General features: G+C 42.4%; 1 protein-coding gene across 4 annotated transcripts in view; it reads left to right on the top strand.

Annotated features, from left to right (window-relative positions):
* The window catches only part of UGP2 (UDP-glucose pyrophosphorylase 2), a 144442-nt gene that overhangs the window by 97832 nt on the left and 30785 nt on the right, over positions 1 to 15825 (top strand). Inside the window, exon 1 of one of the 4 annotated variants that reach the window (XM_040351226.1) lies at positions 9993 to 10083. The exons of the other annotated variants lie outside the window; for them this stretch is intronic. Coding sequence (XP_040207160.1) covers positions 10069 to 10083 — 15 coding nt within the window. The 5' untranslated portion in view covers positions 9993 to 10068. Of the gene's footprint in view, positions 1 to 9992; positions 10084 to 15825 lie in introns of those variants that run through there. 4 annotated transcript variants of the gene reach the window in all.

Consider the following 15825-nt stretch of genomic DNA (forward strand, 5'->3'; position numbering starts at 1 on the left):
TTCGTCAAGAAACCTTGCAACACGTAATGCCGGAGAGCACATGAGGAAATGGATCGGGTGCTATATTCCATTTCTTCTCTATCCCTAAAAGTGGACAAAATCCGTTTACCCTCCTAGGAAGAATACCAAAAAGTACTTGCTTTATAATACAGTTGGGATGGAACTTTAGTCAATAAAAAAAAAAAAAATTAAGTCCTGCTAGATGACTTCAGGCTGGTCCCTTTTGCAGCTATAGCTATGTGAGATATTAAAGGGGTGTTAAAGGATATAGATAGATCGTGTCATTTGATGTGATTGACAGCAGCGCGAGCCAATGGCTGCGCTGCTATCAATCCATCCACTCTATCCAATCAACGGCCACACTGAGCGGAGAAGAGGACGTCGGGGGCGAGCGCAGCAGGTGAACGGGCTCAGGTAAGTAAGGCTGGTTTGGGCCGTAACTGTCAGATGTTTTTTCATCTTAATGCATAGGATGCATTAAAGTGAAAAAACTTGAACCATTACAACCTCTTTAAAAATGTGTCTATATGTTTAAAATCCAGTAATAGTTTCATCCCGCTCTGCACATGCTCAGTTACTCTCCATTTTTAGGCATTGCCAAGTTTGTAGAGGCCAATCTGCTGGCAGCCTTAAAGCGGAATTATTCTCCTATCCTTTACTGCCAAAGAAGCTGCTTCGGTTTTGAAACTGGTAAATCGTTGGGTTTAGTTCCGCTTTATGTTTTATTGCTGTTCAGGGTATTTGGTGTTCAGCAAAATGGCAGCCTCTAGCAAGCAGAAACAGGTGCCATGCTAGATGCAATTTACAGCATGCACTAAATGTGGAAGCGGAATTAATAATGTGCAATGTATGTTCCTTGCTAAAAACATGATTTTTTATTAAATTGGTATGGGTAAAGTTCCACTTTAATTTGGCAGCTGGGAGTGCCCAACTCGCCTTCCTTTTATTCACCCAACACCTCCATTACATATCCTACCCTCCCCCCCCCCCATTCCTCATGTGGACTTGGCCTGTAACTGAAGCCATCAAAGCCTGTGAAGGCTTTGGGGCTTCACTGAGTAACATGGAACTTTACCAAAATAGAGGCTTTTAAAGTGTTACTCTTCTCTTGTTGAGAAAAAACATTCCCCGCTGGGTGATCTATGTACATTGCAGGGATTTTAACAAACTGTTGCAAATTCCTACTTTTTTTCTACTTTATTATTATTCTGAAGAAATCCCTGTGTGTTGTTCTGTGCTGAGTGCGTCTAATAGGAGAGGGGCTTCATAATTATCAATGAGCTGCAGCAGCTACAGAGCTCTGAGGAAAATTGCAGGGTCTGCATCCCTCTAAACGTGATTTTCTTTTGGGAGTATCTTCCCCCAAAATGAAATTTTTGTTGCATGGGATGCCAAAAATCTGACTTGTATCTTAGTGCAGACTTCTGGGAAAATCAATGAGCCAATCTCACAAGCAGGAAATGTTTCTGGGGGGGGGGGGGTTCAGTACACACTCTGTGTATAGAACACCTCTAGGTAGCCATATTGCATTTTACAGAAAATTACAGCACTGCACTTTGGAAAGGAAAGGTCATTTTTAATCACATTCAGCCTAGGTTCACACTGACAGCGGGAATGAAATTGTGCGAGTACAGCTTATCTCACACCATTTCATTCCCGCATGTCAGTCCCGACTTTGGGGGCAATTTCAGAGACATCTGTGCGGGTTTCTGTGCGGGTGTCTGCACAGATGTCTATGAAAATTGCACCCTGAAGTCGCCAAAAGTAGTACAGAAACAACTTTTGGGAATCGGTGGTATTACCGGCACCATGTTAAATCACATTGCCAAATCGCTCCAATGTGAACCAGTGCTCAATTACAATATAATTATTATTTAAGGTACTTGTATAGCGCCGTCAACTAATGCAGCGCTTTACATATACATAGGTGCCCAACCAGTGGCCGGGGGCCACATGTGGCCCACGGAGCCCTCTGATGTGGCCCATGACCTCCTGTTCTGGGATAGCGGGTTGGCAAGCACAGATCGCAGGTTGCCATCCTAGAGCATCAGAGTTGTGCCAGTTGTAGATGAAGCAAGCGGCTGCGGAGCGGAGCCGCAAAAGCTGATGCTTCCTGTAAAGCGCTGCCTCCTGTCACAGGTAGAGTGATACCAAATGCACTCTGCCTGGGATAACAGCCGGCGATACCTGAATGGAATATGCCCTGGTATTGAGGGGGGGGGGGGGGGGTATCTGAATGATGCCTGCAGCTACAGGCATCATTTAGATATCCTTTTCAGCCGGCGATTCTGCGCACCATAAGAATGATCATAGCGGCAGTTTCACCGCTTGATCGTTCTTATAGGTGGCAGGAGGGGACGCCCCTCCCGCCGCCATCTGGTGCTTCTCTAGGCTCTCCCGTGCCATCGGGGGCCCAGAGAACGAATCGGCTGGCGCCGGATGATGACGATAGAGATGACCGGTGAGCAGATAGATCTCTTTGACCGTCGGAGGCCCAGGCGCAAGGTTATGACGTCATGCCAGGGTAACTTGAAGTAAACAAAGCTGCCATCGCGGCTGTCTGCATGATATCGGTGAATTTTTTTTTTCACAATCTCATACGACCCAGCATCTCTCCATAAACAGGACCCGTCACAATAGATTCCTATTACAAGAAATGTTTACATTCCTTGTAATAGGAATAAAAGTGATCGAAAAAAAAATATGTAAAAAAAGGTGTAAAAATAAAAAAAATTAAGTAAAATAAAACAAAAACATTTTTAAAACGCCCCTGTCCCCGGTAGCTCGCGCTCAGAAGCGAACACACACGCAAGTCCCGGAAAAAAACACATATGTAAACAATGTTTAAACTTCACATGTGAGGTATCGCCGTGTGCGTTAGAGCGTGTGCAACAATTCTAGCACTAGACCTCCTCTAAACTGGTAACCTTTAAAAAAAATTAAAGCCTCGCCTATGGAGATTTTTAAGTACCGTAGTTTGGCGCCATTCCATGACTGTGCGCAATTTTAAAGCATGACAAGTTTGGTATCCATTTACTCGGCGTAACATCATCTTTCACATTATACAAAAAAATTGGGCTAACTTTACTGTTTCGTTATTTTTTAATTCTTTAAACCATTTTTTTTTTTTTTTTACAAAAAAGGGAAAAAATATTGCGCAAATACTGTGCGAGATAAAAAGTTGCAATGACCGCCACTTTTTACCCCAAAAAAAATATGTATAATGTTTGGGGGTCCTGAGTAATTTTCTAGCAAAAGATTATGCATGTTTCTATGAAGGAGCGTAGTGCCAGAATAGGCCCGGTATTGAGGTGGTTAAAGGGGGTGTTCCGGGAAAAAAAAAAAATTAAAAGCCAGCAGCTACACATACTGCAGCTGCTGGCTTTTAATAAATGGAGACTTGCCTGACCTGCAGTCCCTTGATGTCGGCACCGCAGCTGATGTTTCCCATCAGCTGTCGGGTGCTGCTGTCGCCATTGCAGGTAAGGGAACCCAGCAGTGTAGCCTTTCGGCTTCATGCCGGGAACCCTACTGCGCATGCGCGAGGCCCGCTCCTCGGGCCTGGCGGCAAGGGGAGGAGGAGGGAGCCCCGCGGTGACATCATGGCCACGGCCGGACTTCCGGAAGTAAGAAAGGATACCTGTGGCACCAGAGGGGGGAGGAATGCGATGAGCGGAAGTTCCACTTTAGGGTGGAGCTCCGCTTTAAGCGCAGCTCGTTCTTTATTTTTTTACCTAATGTACCAACAGTCATCCAAGGTAACCCATAAAAACAAGCCTTTAACCCGCTATGAGAATACGATTGAGTTTAGGCTGTTGATTGCCACTGCCTACTGTATTTTGGCCTCTACATGTTTGTAGGACAAAACTAATCATGTTTTAAAATGAAAAGCATTGTAGATCTTTATGGTGAAAGTAATATAAAAGCTTATTTATCTCCTTTTATTTCTTCCTTGGATTTAGATAACATGCATAATGTAATAGGGTTAACCATGAACTTGGTAATTGTACAGGCCTGGCTGCGGTATGTAGGAGGATGATGAAAGAGTCCAAGGTTTGTGCTTTAAACAAATTGTTATAAATTAACCAGCTGCAGTCTATAGCAAGTAGGTCTGCGGGGGAGCGGAGTGCACCTCCCATGGTTGGAGGCACATACAGTATGTGGACACAGGACTTTTACATGCTGTATTGTGTTTCATGATATTATTGTGGTTTTGGGTATTTTTGTAATCAGATCAGGGCCCCAACTATGCTGTGTTGTATCCTGTTTATACATTTTGTTAAATTGTTCTGATTTATGAGCGCTCTGCAGGAAATCATTTCCTGACCTAGAAGTTCCCCTTTCCTATTGAGAGAAAATGATCTTCCTTTTAGCACAGCTCAGACAATCAAGTATCTATTAACTTGTTGGTCTAAAATTGCTTACATGTGTAGAACGGTGTTCAGCAGAGTCAGGGCTGGGTTTGCAGTATGTGTAGCCCTGGGCTTTAGTGAATTGATGTGTTCTAAAATGGAAACGATCTTCCATGCTGCTTCTGTATTGAAGCCGGTTATGCTGGAAGAATGAGCAGCTGTCATAAGCTAGGCAACATAAATGAAAGGACTGGTCTGGGATTTGCTACAGCTCTCTTCACAGTAGCATTGGTAGACTAATGTGATGAATATTTCATATTGAATTATTTTTTTCCGACTAAAGCAATAATCAAGAGAAAAACAATCAATAACCATTGTACTTTGCTTTAACCATTTATGCTGCTTAAGTGTGCAGAAACTGATGGCTCTGCAGGTGCATAATTGATCATACTTATGCCAGTCTGCCCATAGAGACCTTGTTATTCCCCCATTGGGGCCCAGCATCTTGCTTCTCATACAGCCTCTGACCTTCATGTGACAGTCATGTTTCAGTCCTCTTTGCAGCGCAGTAGGCTAGGAGAGTACAAGGCAGGGGCGGACAAACCATTGAGTCACTCGGGCACTGCCCGAGGGCCCCATGCCACTAGGGGGCCCCATCAGGGTTGCCAGGCTCAGTAAAACCAGGGACAGTATGTAAAAATCAGTTTTTTTTACATCTGTCCCTGATATGTCCGAAACCGACATGCTTTTGATGTGAAAATCCAAAGATTTTAGCTGCCCCGCCTCTGCACTGCCTCCTGGCGTGGTGGCCATCTGTAAGCCCGGGGGCCCCATAATCTTCTATTGCCCATGGGGCCCCATGAGTTGTCAGTCTGCCCCTGGTACAAGAAGACTGAAACCAGGGTGTAGCTCCTAACCACTTCACCCCCGGAAGATTTTGCCCCCTTCCTGACCAGAGCACATTTTACAATTTTGAACTGCGTTGCTTTAACTGACAATTGCGCGGTTGTGCTATGTTGTACCCAAACAAAATTTGCGTCCTTTCTTTCAAACAGAGCTTGCTTTTGGTGGTATTTGATCACCTCTGCAGTTTCTATTTTTTGCGCTATAAACAAAAAACAATATAATATTCCCATTTTAAAAACAAAAACAAATTTCTTCATCAGTTTAGGACAATATGTATTCTTCTACAAATTTTGTTAAAAAAAAAAAACGCAATAAGCGTATATTGGCAAACGTTACAACGCCGACAAACTATGGGAAAGATTGATGGCATTTTTCTTTTTACTAGTAATGGCGGTGATCTGCGATTTTTAGCGGTACACATTATGACGGACAGATTGGACACTTTTGACACATTTTTGGGACCATTGACATTTATACAGCGATTGGTGCTATAAATATGCACTGATTACTGTATAAATGTCACTGACAGGGAAGGGGTTAACACTAGGGGGGATCAAGGGATTACGGGTGTGTGTTCTAACTATGTGGATAGGACCGACTAGGTGAGGAGACGTATATCGTTGTTCCTACTTGGTAAGAACAAACTAAATGTCAACTCTGCCCTGACAGCACAGGTATTTGTGTTTACAAATTCCTGTGCTCACTCTCGTGCACGCAATCACGCATGGCCAGCTGTGATTACGTATCGGGTTCCCCGCTGTGCCGTGGGTGTGCGCCCTTTGGCGGCTCTTAAAGGGAATCCCGTATGGGATTTTGCGCAGGGGTGCCATTCGGCTAATGTCTTTTTATGAAGGCAGGTCGGGAACCGGTTAAAGAGGAACTGCAGTCTGCTCACATAATTTCTACTAAAAACATCTTTGCCATTCTGCAGTGTCCCTCCAACCACTTTGCATGTTATATAAATATATATATATATATATATATATATATATATATATATATATATATATATATATATATATATATATATATATATATATATATATATATATATATATATATATAATATATATTTTTAAAAACAGTTTTGTTTTTATGTTTCAATGATTTTTATTAAAGTTTTACAATACAAAAATATAACAATCTCAACTTTTCATTGTACAGTATTAATACAGCACTTAGGAATTATATATTGCGTAGGCCATGACCTTTGAGAGTCCCACTCAGATCATCTATAATAACCAGAAAGATCCTTGAGTGTGGACTGGATTGCATTAGCACATCAATATATCCAAGATGGGCCCACTGCGCGCCCAGGGCTTTAAGCCCCTCTCATATCCCAGGCCTCATCGGGTAGACCACCCGCTCGGAAGAGCCGGCCCCCCCACCCAACTAACAGGGGAGCTCGACTCCTCCGATCGTGCGAGTGCCCCCCCTCCCAGGTAGCGCGAACTAACAATGATCTGTTATAAGTAAACCACAAAAAAGAGTCAACCAAACCTATGTGGTTTAAATCTAGCCCCGAAAGCGGGAACACAGAAAGAATAGTAGGGCTGAAGAGATGGAGAGGAAGAAACAAAAGCGGGGAAGGAAGGGTTGGGGGGGGCTGAGGCCCCACGGTCCAGCACCCAGGGACCCAAACTCAAAAATAAAGCTAGGGTTTTTTTTTTTTCAAATATGAATGTAGATGGTTTTTGTTTTCATCACCCACTTTGTATAGTGAGCCTGACATGAGTGGCATCATATTAAGCAGTTGGAAGACCCATGGCCCAAGTGCCAGTGGCTGGGTACTGCCGTGTTCAAGGATTCAAATTGCTTGTTGTGATTAGACAATGGCAGATCATACAATCAAAATGATACTACTTCTGAAGGTTATCTACAGGTCATCACATGGACTTGGAGTTGTGATATTGCACATCACTCTATACATATTGGATTTTCTTTGTATTCTGTTTGATGATTCTGTCCTATGCTTGGCCCAAATGAGCTGCCTCATTATATTCCAAACCTGTCACAATGGCAGGTATCTGATTTGATGTGTATTGCTGCTGCACAAGCCATTTTATTATTTGATGTTACCGATAATTTCCTGTCTATTTTAATCTGCAGGGAGCTTTGATTTTATTTATTTGTTCTCTGCATGATTGGCTTATTGCTTTTCCCAAACGTCTGCACAGAGCTTGAGATACACCCTAAAGCAGAACTTCACTCTCTCAATGAACACTGACCTTTTTTAATCCTTAGGCCCCTTTCTCACAGGGGATCCGAACAGGTTAGCCTGTCCGTTTTTCGGGCAGACCTTATCGAAAAGGTCAATGCATTCCTATGGACGGGCAGGTGTCCGATCTAATCTGCTAGGAAAAAATCACAAGAGGGTCAGTTCTCTTCTTTTTTTTTTAGGTGGATCAGAGAGTAGTCGGGTGTAAACGGACAGAGTCTGTTTACTCCTGGCTTCTCGTAGAGCAGAGCGGGCTCTGTCCATGTCTGCTCTGCAGAAACTGAGCAGACACAGATTTGTCACCCGCCCCTTCTGCTCAGATCAGCAGGGGGATCTGTGAACTGATTCCCCTGCTGATCGGAACAGAATACGCCCCATGTGAAAGGGGTCTTGTGCTGCTAATATTAGTATATCATATTCACTTGTTTTTAAACTTTTTTTTTTTTTTTTTTCTCACCTTTTTTAAATGATGTCCTATATCCCAAGCGTCTTCAGGAGGGGTGGAGGGATTTTCTTCGCTAAGCACCCCCCCCCTCCCCACCTGCATGCCTGAGCTAAGAGCAGATGGATTCTAGGAAGTAACTGTTACATGAATCATTAGTAGTTGCTCAAGATGGCCATGGCCAGATATACTAGAGGATGGTTTTCAAAGTGATTTCTCAGCAAAATATAGCATAGAGCCATGGATGGATGGTTGAGTTTGCTTTGAATATTAAAAAGTAATTAGCATGCATGCATTTGATGTGTGATAATTGTAACAAAAATGGGATTTGCGTTTTGTGTTTTCTTCCTGTTCTATTTTGTAATTTCCTGCCCCCATGACGACTTGCGCATATTGCATTTCCGTTTCCATTCATTGCCATTAACTTTTTAATGTAATGTGTGTTTTTACAACAACAATCTAACGATTCAACAAGAAGGATTTAAAGAAATGCACTGCCCTCTTAAAGTTATTGTAAACCATCACCTTGTAAAACAGCCCATTCAGTTTAAAATATAAGTGAAAGGAAAACCATTTTTGTATAGATATAGAAAAACATTAATACCCCTTTTCCCTCTTTTATAAATGATCACATTCCCTCTGTTCTCAGCTGCATAAGAGCTGGGGGAGGAGACACAGCAGCACACTGAGCTTGCCAGTGAATGGCTGTTCAGTGGGGGCGTGTCGGGACACGTCTGATCATTGGAGGAGAGCAGACGGAGTTCCCGGCATAGCTAGAGAACTGACCACAGTGTGCTCTCCTGCTTAGTGTGGTAAATTTTTAATAGGAAAGCAAGGGGACTAGCGGGAACACTAGGAATATCACATAAAGGAAGCAATACAAAGAGAACAAGATACTTTCTCATACAAGTACATGGTACAGCAGGCATGTATCAAGAATATGAAGTGTTGGGGTAACAAATGCTTTAAGCAACACACTGATATGATAAGAGCTTTATAGGTTATGATGGCAACTAATTTCATGCGGTTTTAGCATGCTGTGATCCTGTGTTTAGCACACATAAAACACAGGTGTAAATGGGTCGTTGGTCATCTCCTCTTTAAAGCGGAGTTCCACCCACTTTTGAGAGGTGGTCTTAAACGAAAGACCACCTCTCCACCCCTCGTTTTTGGAAGTACAGCCTGTACTTCCCGTCCATCTGGTCCGCAGTGCAGGACGTCATATCTTCTTCTTCGGCCAGCCCTCCCTCTGCCTTCTGGGACCTGTGTGACCCAGAAGACAGCCAGCCATTCACAAAGTGGCGCACAACTCTTCCATGCGCATTAGGAAACGGCTTCACTGCCGGTTTCCCTTAATTGGAATGGTGGCGCCTGCACCCGATCCGATGGATGGATCGGCCTCAGGGGGCGACATTGCGGGCTCCCCGGACAGGTAATTGTCCTTATTAAAAGTCAGCAGCTACAGTGTTTGTAGCTGCTGACTTTTAAGAAAAATGTATGGAATGTTGAGGACTGATGGTAGATTGTGCCCCTTAGCAGTCTTAGAATGATGGGTTTTTTTCAATTTGAAGAAACAGAATGTGGAAAGAACTTCCCATGAAGCTTGCTAAAATCATTGCAATGTATGTAATGTAACAGACTTGTAGAAGATTTTTTTTCCCCTCCCCGATAAAAGTGGAATTTCAAAGGGTACGTGTTTTTTTTTTTTTTTTTTCTCAATAAATTGAGGAAGTTGTCATTTTTATCTCTTCGGAATCTATACCTCAGAATTCTTGTTCTACCAGAACTTGCAGTGTGTATAAATACGCACGCAAATGAAAGAGCTAATCCTGGTCCTAGAACAGCTTTCACAATAGTAGCCGGAACAGGAAGTGGGAATTTTTTTTGATGACTTTATCAGGTCATTGTGTCTGATTTGCACATTATGGAATTTAAAAACCTGGATGTACGTTGTGAAGTGGCTGAACTAGTTTATTTATAGAAAAGAGGTGGTGTACCTGTTACCTGCTAACAAAAAAAAAAGTATTCAAAGAACTGCTTTCACGTCACCTAGAGATATAGACGATGCAGATATCCGATAGAAGATATCCACAAAGTAAAAGAATAAATGACAAAGCAGTACCAGCAGATTATTCCATTGCTGAAACATAATGGCTATGGTTGAGGTAAATGTTTTAATTATTTATTACCTGTATTACAGTATAGTATAGTCGTGTGTGTGTGTGTGTGTGTGTGTGTGTGTGTGTGTGTGTGTGTGTGTGTGTGTGTTTTTAGAGTCCTACTTGGTTTTAGAAAGGAACCGTTTTGCGTGTTCTTTATCTTTTGTATCTCTTATTTTATGGATATCTAATATTTGTTTAAGGTGGCTATTTGAAATTCACCTAGCTGATATAATCTGATGTCACTATGTTAGGTGAAGCCTGATCTCTAAGGAATTTAGCAGAACTGAAGCACCATCCTGGGGCATGATGGAAATTACTACTTGTCAATGATGGGCTGGCCTTTGGTTGAATCATAGTACATGCTGCTGGTAGAAGACTCGAAAAACTGTTGTAACTCTACTTGTATGGGGTTAGAAGTAATACATTGAAAAGATGGCAAGAAAATCTTGTAGGTGCACCTTTATAAAAAAACAAGATAAACGGGTATGTGCATTCTCATACCGTTATCGATGGGTCTATGGTTTTTACTTTTCCATTATCTACCAAAATATCAGTTTTGGGAGGACTGACCCTTTTAAAAGTATGTTTAGAATTCGCCACTCTTCTCCAGTTTGGGCATTTTTGTTTTCATCAATCATTTTTGGAGCGTTGTTTGCATTTATCAGAGATCAAGGTGAATGCCAATGTGCGTACTGTAAATGTTCTCAGAAAAGCACCCTGCATAGCTCGGCAGGTGACTCCACTATTTCTTGTTCAGGTTTTTAGGGTCATATGCCCACTCGCTGAAACAGCAGTGTCCTTATGATGAGTCCTCGACCACTGAGTAACTTGGTAGTGGAGAGGTAACACAGGATGCTGCATATCTGAAGCAGGAAATGGTAGTCACCCCATGACTTACAAGGATGGGTGAATAAAAATGGGAGGTAAATCATGTCCTATATCAATAACCATCTATCTTGTGTGTGTATGTGTATGTGTGTGTATATGTATGTATATATATATATATATATATATATATATATATATATATATATATATATATATATATATATATATATATATATATATATATATATATATATATATATATATATATATAGGGATGAGGCCGCGTTCATTTCTCTATGTCCCTGTAACTGGGACTGTACAACCAGATGGAATTTATTATCCTAGAGATTAGACGTGGCTTTTGTGGCAAATGTGCAGAGTGTGTTTTGGTGCCCTGTAAATGGATAGCAAGAGTCTATGTAGACTTTTGAAGACAATTTAATTAAGAAAATTGCTTATATCGCACGTTAAAGTGGAGGTTCACCCTCAAAAAAAATTCTGACATCACACTGAGTCGAGCCATCCTACCGACAGAATGCCAGTGTTTTTTTTTTTTTTTTCTCAGCACATACCTCGTTATCAGGATTTTCACCTCATGGCAATCCCGCGGGAGTGGGCGTTCCCAAGCACTGCCTGTGATTGACAGGCTTCCGAACGGCGCATACTGCGCATCACAGGTTGCCGAAAAAACCCGAACGTCGGTGCGGCTCTATACGGAGCCTGCGCACCGACGTTCGGGTTCTGTCGGCAACAGAACGAACAATGAGGACAATGAAAACAGCACTGCATTTAGGTAAAGGAAGCTATTAAGATAAAAAAAAATCCTTTACAAACCCTTTAAAGATATTAAATTGACACAGTTTACTTTTTCCCTTTTTCATTTATTTGTTTTTTGAGTGTGCCGAATGTGCATACAATCCTACCTTCTGTTATTTATCATACTGTCAGCCAGTAAGCAGACTTTCTTTGAAGTTTTCAGATTCCTGTTCCGGTACGTTCTCTGTGTGACAGTCTGTATTGGGTTGCCGTCTCAAATTAATTCTTATAAACCCAATGTGTTAGAAGGCACAGGAGACAGTTCTGTGGAATTTGGAATGTGGAATGAAACCGGAAATGTCTCTCTGATTAAACTTGGAATCAAGATATTTTCTTAGTTTGAGCAATTTATAGCACTTGTAACTGCTGGTTTAAATTGTACCCGTTCCCGGCACTGAATCAGCCTTTAGTTTCATAAGAGTTTGCTGTATTCACTAGGAAATGTCCATTACAGAACATAAAGACGTCAAGTTATGGGTTAGAAAATGGACTAATAGGTCTAATGTGTTTTAGTTTAAAGGATCTGCTACCCTTTCCATGGTCCCTGAGAGTTCTGTTCTCCTGACCTGGGAAGGTGTTGGTAAAAAGGGCTTTAGCAGAAAAGGGACAAGGAAAAATACACTCTCCATAGTAAACTTCAAAGTTACACAATTATTAAAAAAAAATTAAATTGGCAAATAACAAACCACTCTTTTTTTTTTTTTTTTTTTATTTGAATAAAGTTTATTAACAATACACAATCAATGTACATTCCGGAGTGTTGCATCATTCTATACATTTACAGAATTCAAAGTATAGCAATGTTCTTTTACAAAGCCAAAGCGGGTATATAGACAAGGTTAAACCTAAGGCCTTGTACTCACGAGCAGACATGTCCGATGAAACCGGTCCGCGGACCGTTTTCATCGGACATGTCTGCCCGGGGACTTCTGTTCGATGGCTGTACACACCATCGAACAGAACTCCGCGCGTAAACAATACGCGGGGCGTGTCCGCGGTGTCGCCGCGACAATGACGCGGCGACGTGGGCGGCCTGCCTTTAAAATGCTTCCACGCATGCGTCAAAGTCATTCGACGCATGCGAGGGATGGCGGGCGGCCGGACATGTACGGTAGGTCTGTACAGACGACCGTACATGTCGGGGGGACAGGTTTCCAGCAGACTGTTTTAAAGCAAGTCCAGGAAACAGTTGTCCGCTGGAAACCTGTCCGATCCGCCCGAAAATGGTCCGCTCGTGCCTACACACGGCCAAACATGTCTGCTGAAACTGGTCCGCGGACCAGTTTCAGCAGACATGTTTGGTCGTGAGTACGGGGCCTGACATGTTACTAATGATTACATCTCATCAATATATCCGCAATACTTTCTAGGAAGATGTTGCCAACATTTCCCATCCCCAATGCTCTAAGCACATTCCAAGGGCAGGGGCATGTTAAGCGATTGTGTTCCCACATTAAGCGAATAGCCTATCCAAGATTAGAACCAGTGGCGCCAAGCCTGAGGTATCTAGCATCCTCGGGTCTTGTTAAACCGGGTCAGGGTTGCCTCTGCCACGCCACTCTGTATTTGGCTATTGACTATTGTCAACATGTCAACAAAAAAAAAATGGAATCGTAACCGATTTATGTGAAAATCAGGACAAAGCCGGCTTTGTTAAAATCTGTACATGACATGAAATACGCAGTAAAACCAAAAGTAGTTTGGTTTGCCCTAGATTATTTCACATTTAAGGTGCTTTAAAATGTTGCAGAAAGGTGCTGGCAGATTAAATCTAATCTAAAATCCTTGTGACCTTGTGGGGGAGGTCCCTGTTCCAATTCCTGAGTCCTAGCCATATTCAATGGGAAACCCTAACCCTAAATCCTTGTGACCCAATTCAGTAGCATGCCTAGTATATCTTGCACCTGGGGGCAACCCCAAAAGAAAAAAGATCTAAGACAAAAAAGTGTGCCATGTTGAATTGTGGGTGTGGCCAAATTGTACTATAGGTGGGGGGGCAGACACCCTCTTCCCCAGTAAAGAAACCCCTCTCCTAAAATCACTCGGCACAAAAGACAGCCAGGTTCAGTGTGAGGGGAAGTCTTCCCATTGGCTCTGTCATATGACCAGAATAGGGAAGGAAGCTTCCACTCACCCTGAACTGCCATAGTCACGGAAGTAGTAGGTGCAGATTCTCTGGCGGTGCTGTAGCTGACTGACTATTATGTTGCATGGGGTTGTGCTGCAGTGTGGCGCAACATCCTTAGAGAGTCCATGCCTGGTGTGGAACAAATTCCCCTTAGTAAGCCATTGAGCAGATGTAGTCTTCAGTGGTGCTTCTGTCTTTTTCTTGTATTTTCTTAAACGTTAAAAAGAAAACAAGAAAGGTGACAAACTGTGTACATTACATTCCTACAGCTACAGGTTATCGTAGAAATGTGTCCTGTATACATTTTTTGGAATGCCGATTCTTCTTCGGTAAAAGGTGGTTGTACAGAAAGTTGATAATGCACTTTGGATGGCACACTTGTTTGCCACTACTCATTCCTGGTTTAGATCTCATATAAACAAAGGGCCCTGGTACCGATGGAAAGGGTCCCAACAGCAGGGCCGGACTTACCATTGGGCTTGACTGGGCTCAAGCCCATGGGCCCCGTCCAATAGGGGGCCCTGCCCCCTTTACGTTTTAAATATCTTCATATTCGTTACAATTTAATTATCATTTTATCCATTTTTATTGTTTCCGCACATCCGGCCACTTCCCTTAAGCATGTGTGTAAATATATATCTGACCTTGTGAATGATCAGCTAGATCGGATGAAACAGCGAATGTCATTGGCTACGACGTCACTTTCGGTCCGCAGTGTTTGCGTTCCACCTTGGAACGCACTTCCGGCGTGCAGCGCCTACACTGCCCCGGAGACATACAGCGCACGTGGTAAGAAAATCTTTTAATAAAGGAGGCCTTTTAACAGTTAGTGCATGAATCTTTAGAAGTGGGAGAGCCATAATGTCCGGATCCAGTAGGGCCGAAAGTGACTCAAGCCCAGGGGCCCCCACCACCCAAAGTCCGGCCCTGCCCAACAGTCAGGGGGCCTTTCATGGTTTCTTGCACCGGGGCCCTGAAGGTTCTAGTTAAGCCTCTGTGCCTTTCATGGGTTTACTTGTGGGGTGCATGAATGTGTAAAACTTGAGTGAAATTAATGGGTTAATCAAGAGATAACTGTGATATAGGAGTATTTTCTGTGTTTACGAATTGCAGAACAGGTATACATCTATTTGGATAGGTAAAAAAAAAAAAAAAAAAAAAATCTGTTTATTGACTAGGTTTTGCTGAAGATCTATATCATTATTTTAGTAATTTTCCAGTAACTGTAACCAGCATGTGGAAATAATCTCTCTAGTAAGAAGCTTTGTGTTCAAGGATCAGGATCTGTATTGAGTAATGGAACATTGCAATCAGGTTTGGCAAGTTACTCATATGCCTGCCTGTGATGAACATGCCCCCCCTGTGATTCTTCTTCATATCCCTCTCGTATTGAGTCATAGTACCTGGCTGTTTTATGTAGTTACAAAATTTGTTTCTCAAGGCATGATGTCCTCTGAGGGGTGTGACAGTCACATTCCTATGATGTAAAGGGATAGGCTTTGTACACATCATTACTTTGTATGTCACCTGTCCTCCATGTTCCAAGAGACACAAAAACATCCCTAAGGGCAGTTCTGTCCACGACAGTACTAAGGTGTGCGTACAGGCTGAGTGGATATAGAAACAATGAACTGACGTGTATTATATGAAGGACAATACACCAGCAGTAATAGTCAGACAATGAACTTGTATGACTATAATAAGTTACAAAACCTTAAGTGCGTCTATATACAGGGGATAAAAAAAGTCTACACACCCCTATTAAAATGTCAGGTTTCTGTGATGTAATAAAATTAGACCAAGATAAATAATTTCAGAACTTTTTCTACTTTTTTTAATGTGACCTATAAACTGTACAACCCAGTTGAACAACAAACTGAAATCTTTTAGGTGGAGGGAAGTAAAAATGAAATATGGCTGAATAAGTGTGCACACCCTTCTTGGTAATGTGACTGTTGTGCCATGTTTTCTCC

This window comes from Rana temporaria, chromosome 4, assembly GCF_905171775.1.
Source record: "Rana temporaria chromosome 4, aRanTem1.1, whole genome shotgun sequence".
Classification (NCBI taxonomy): Eukaryota; Metazoa; Chordata; class Amphibia; order Anura; family Ranidae; genus Rana; species Rana temporaria.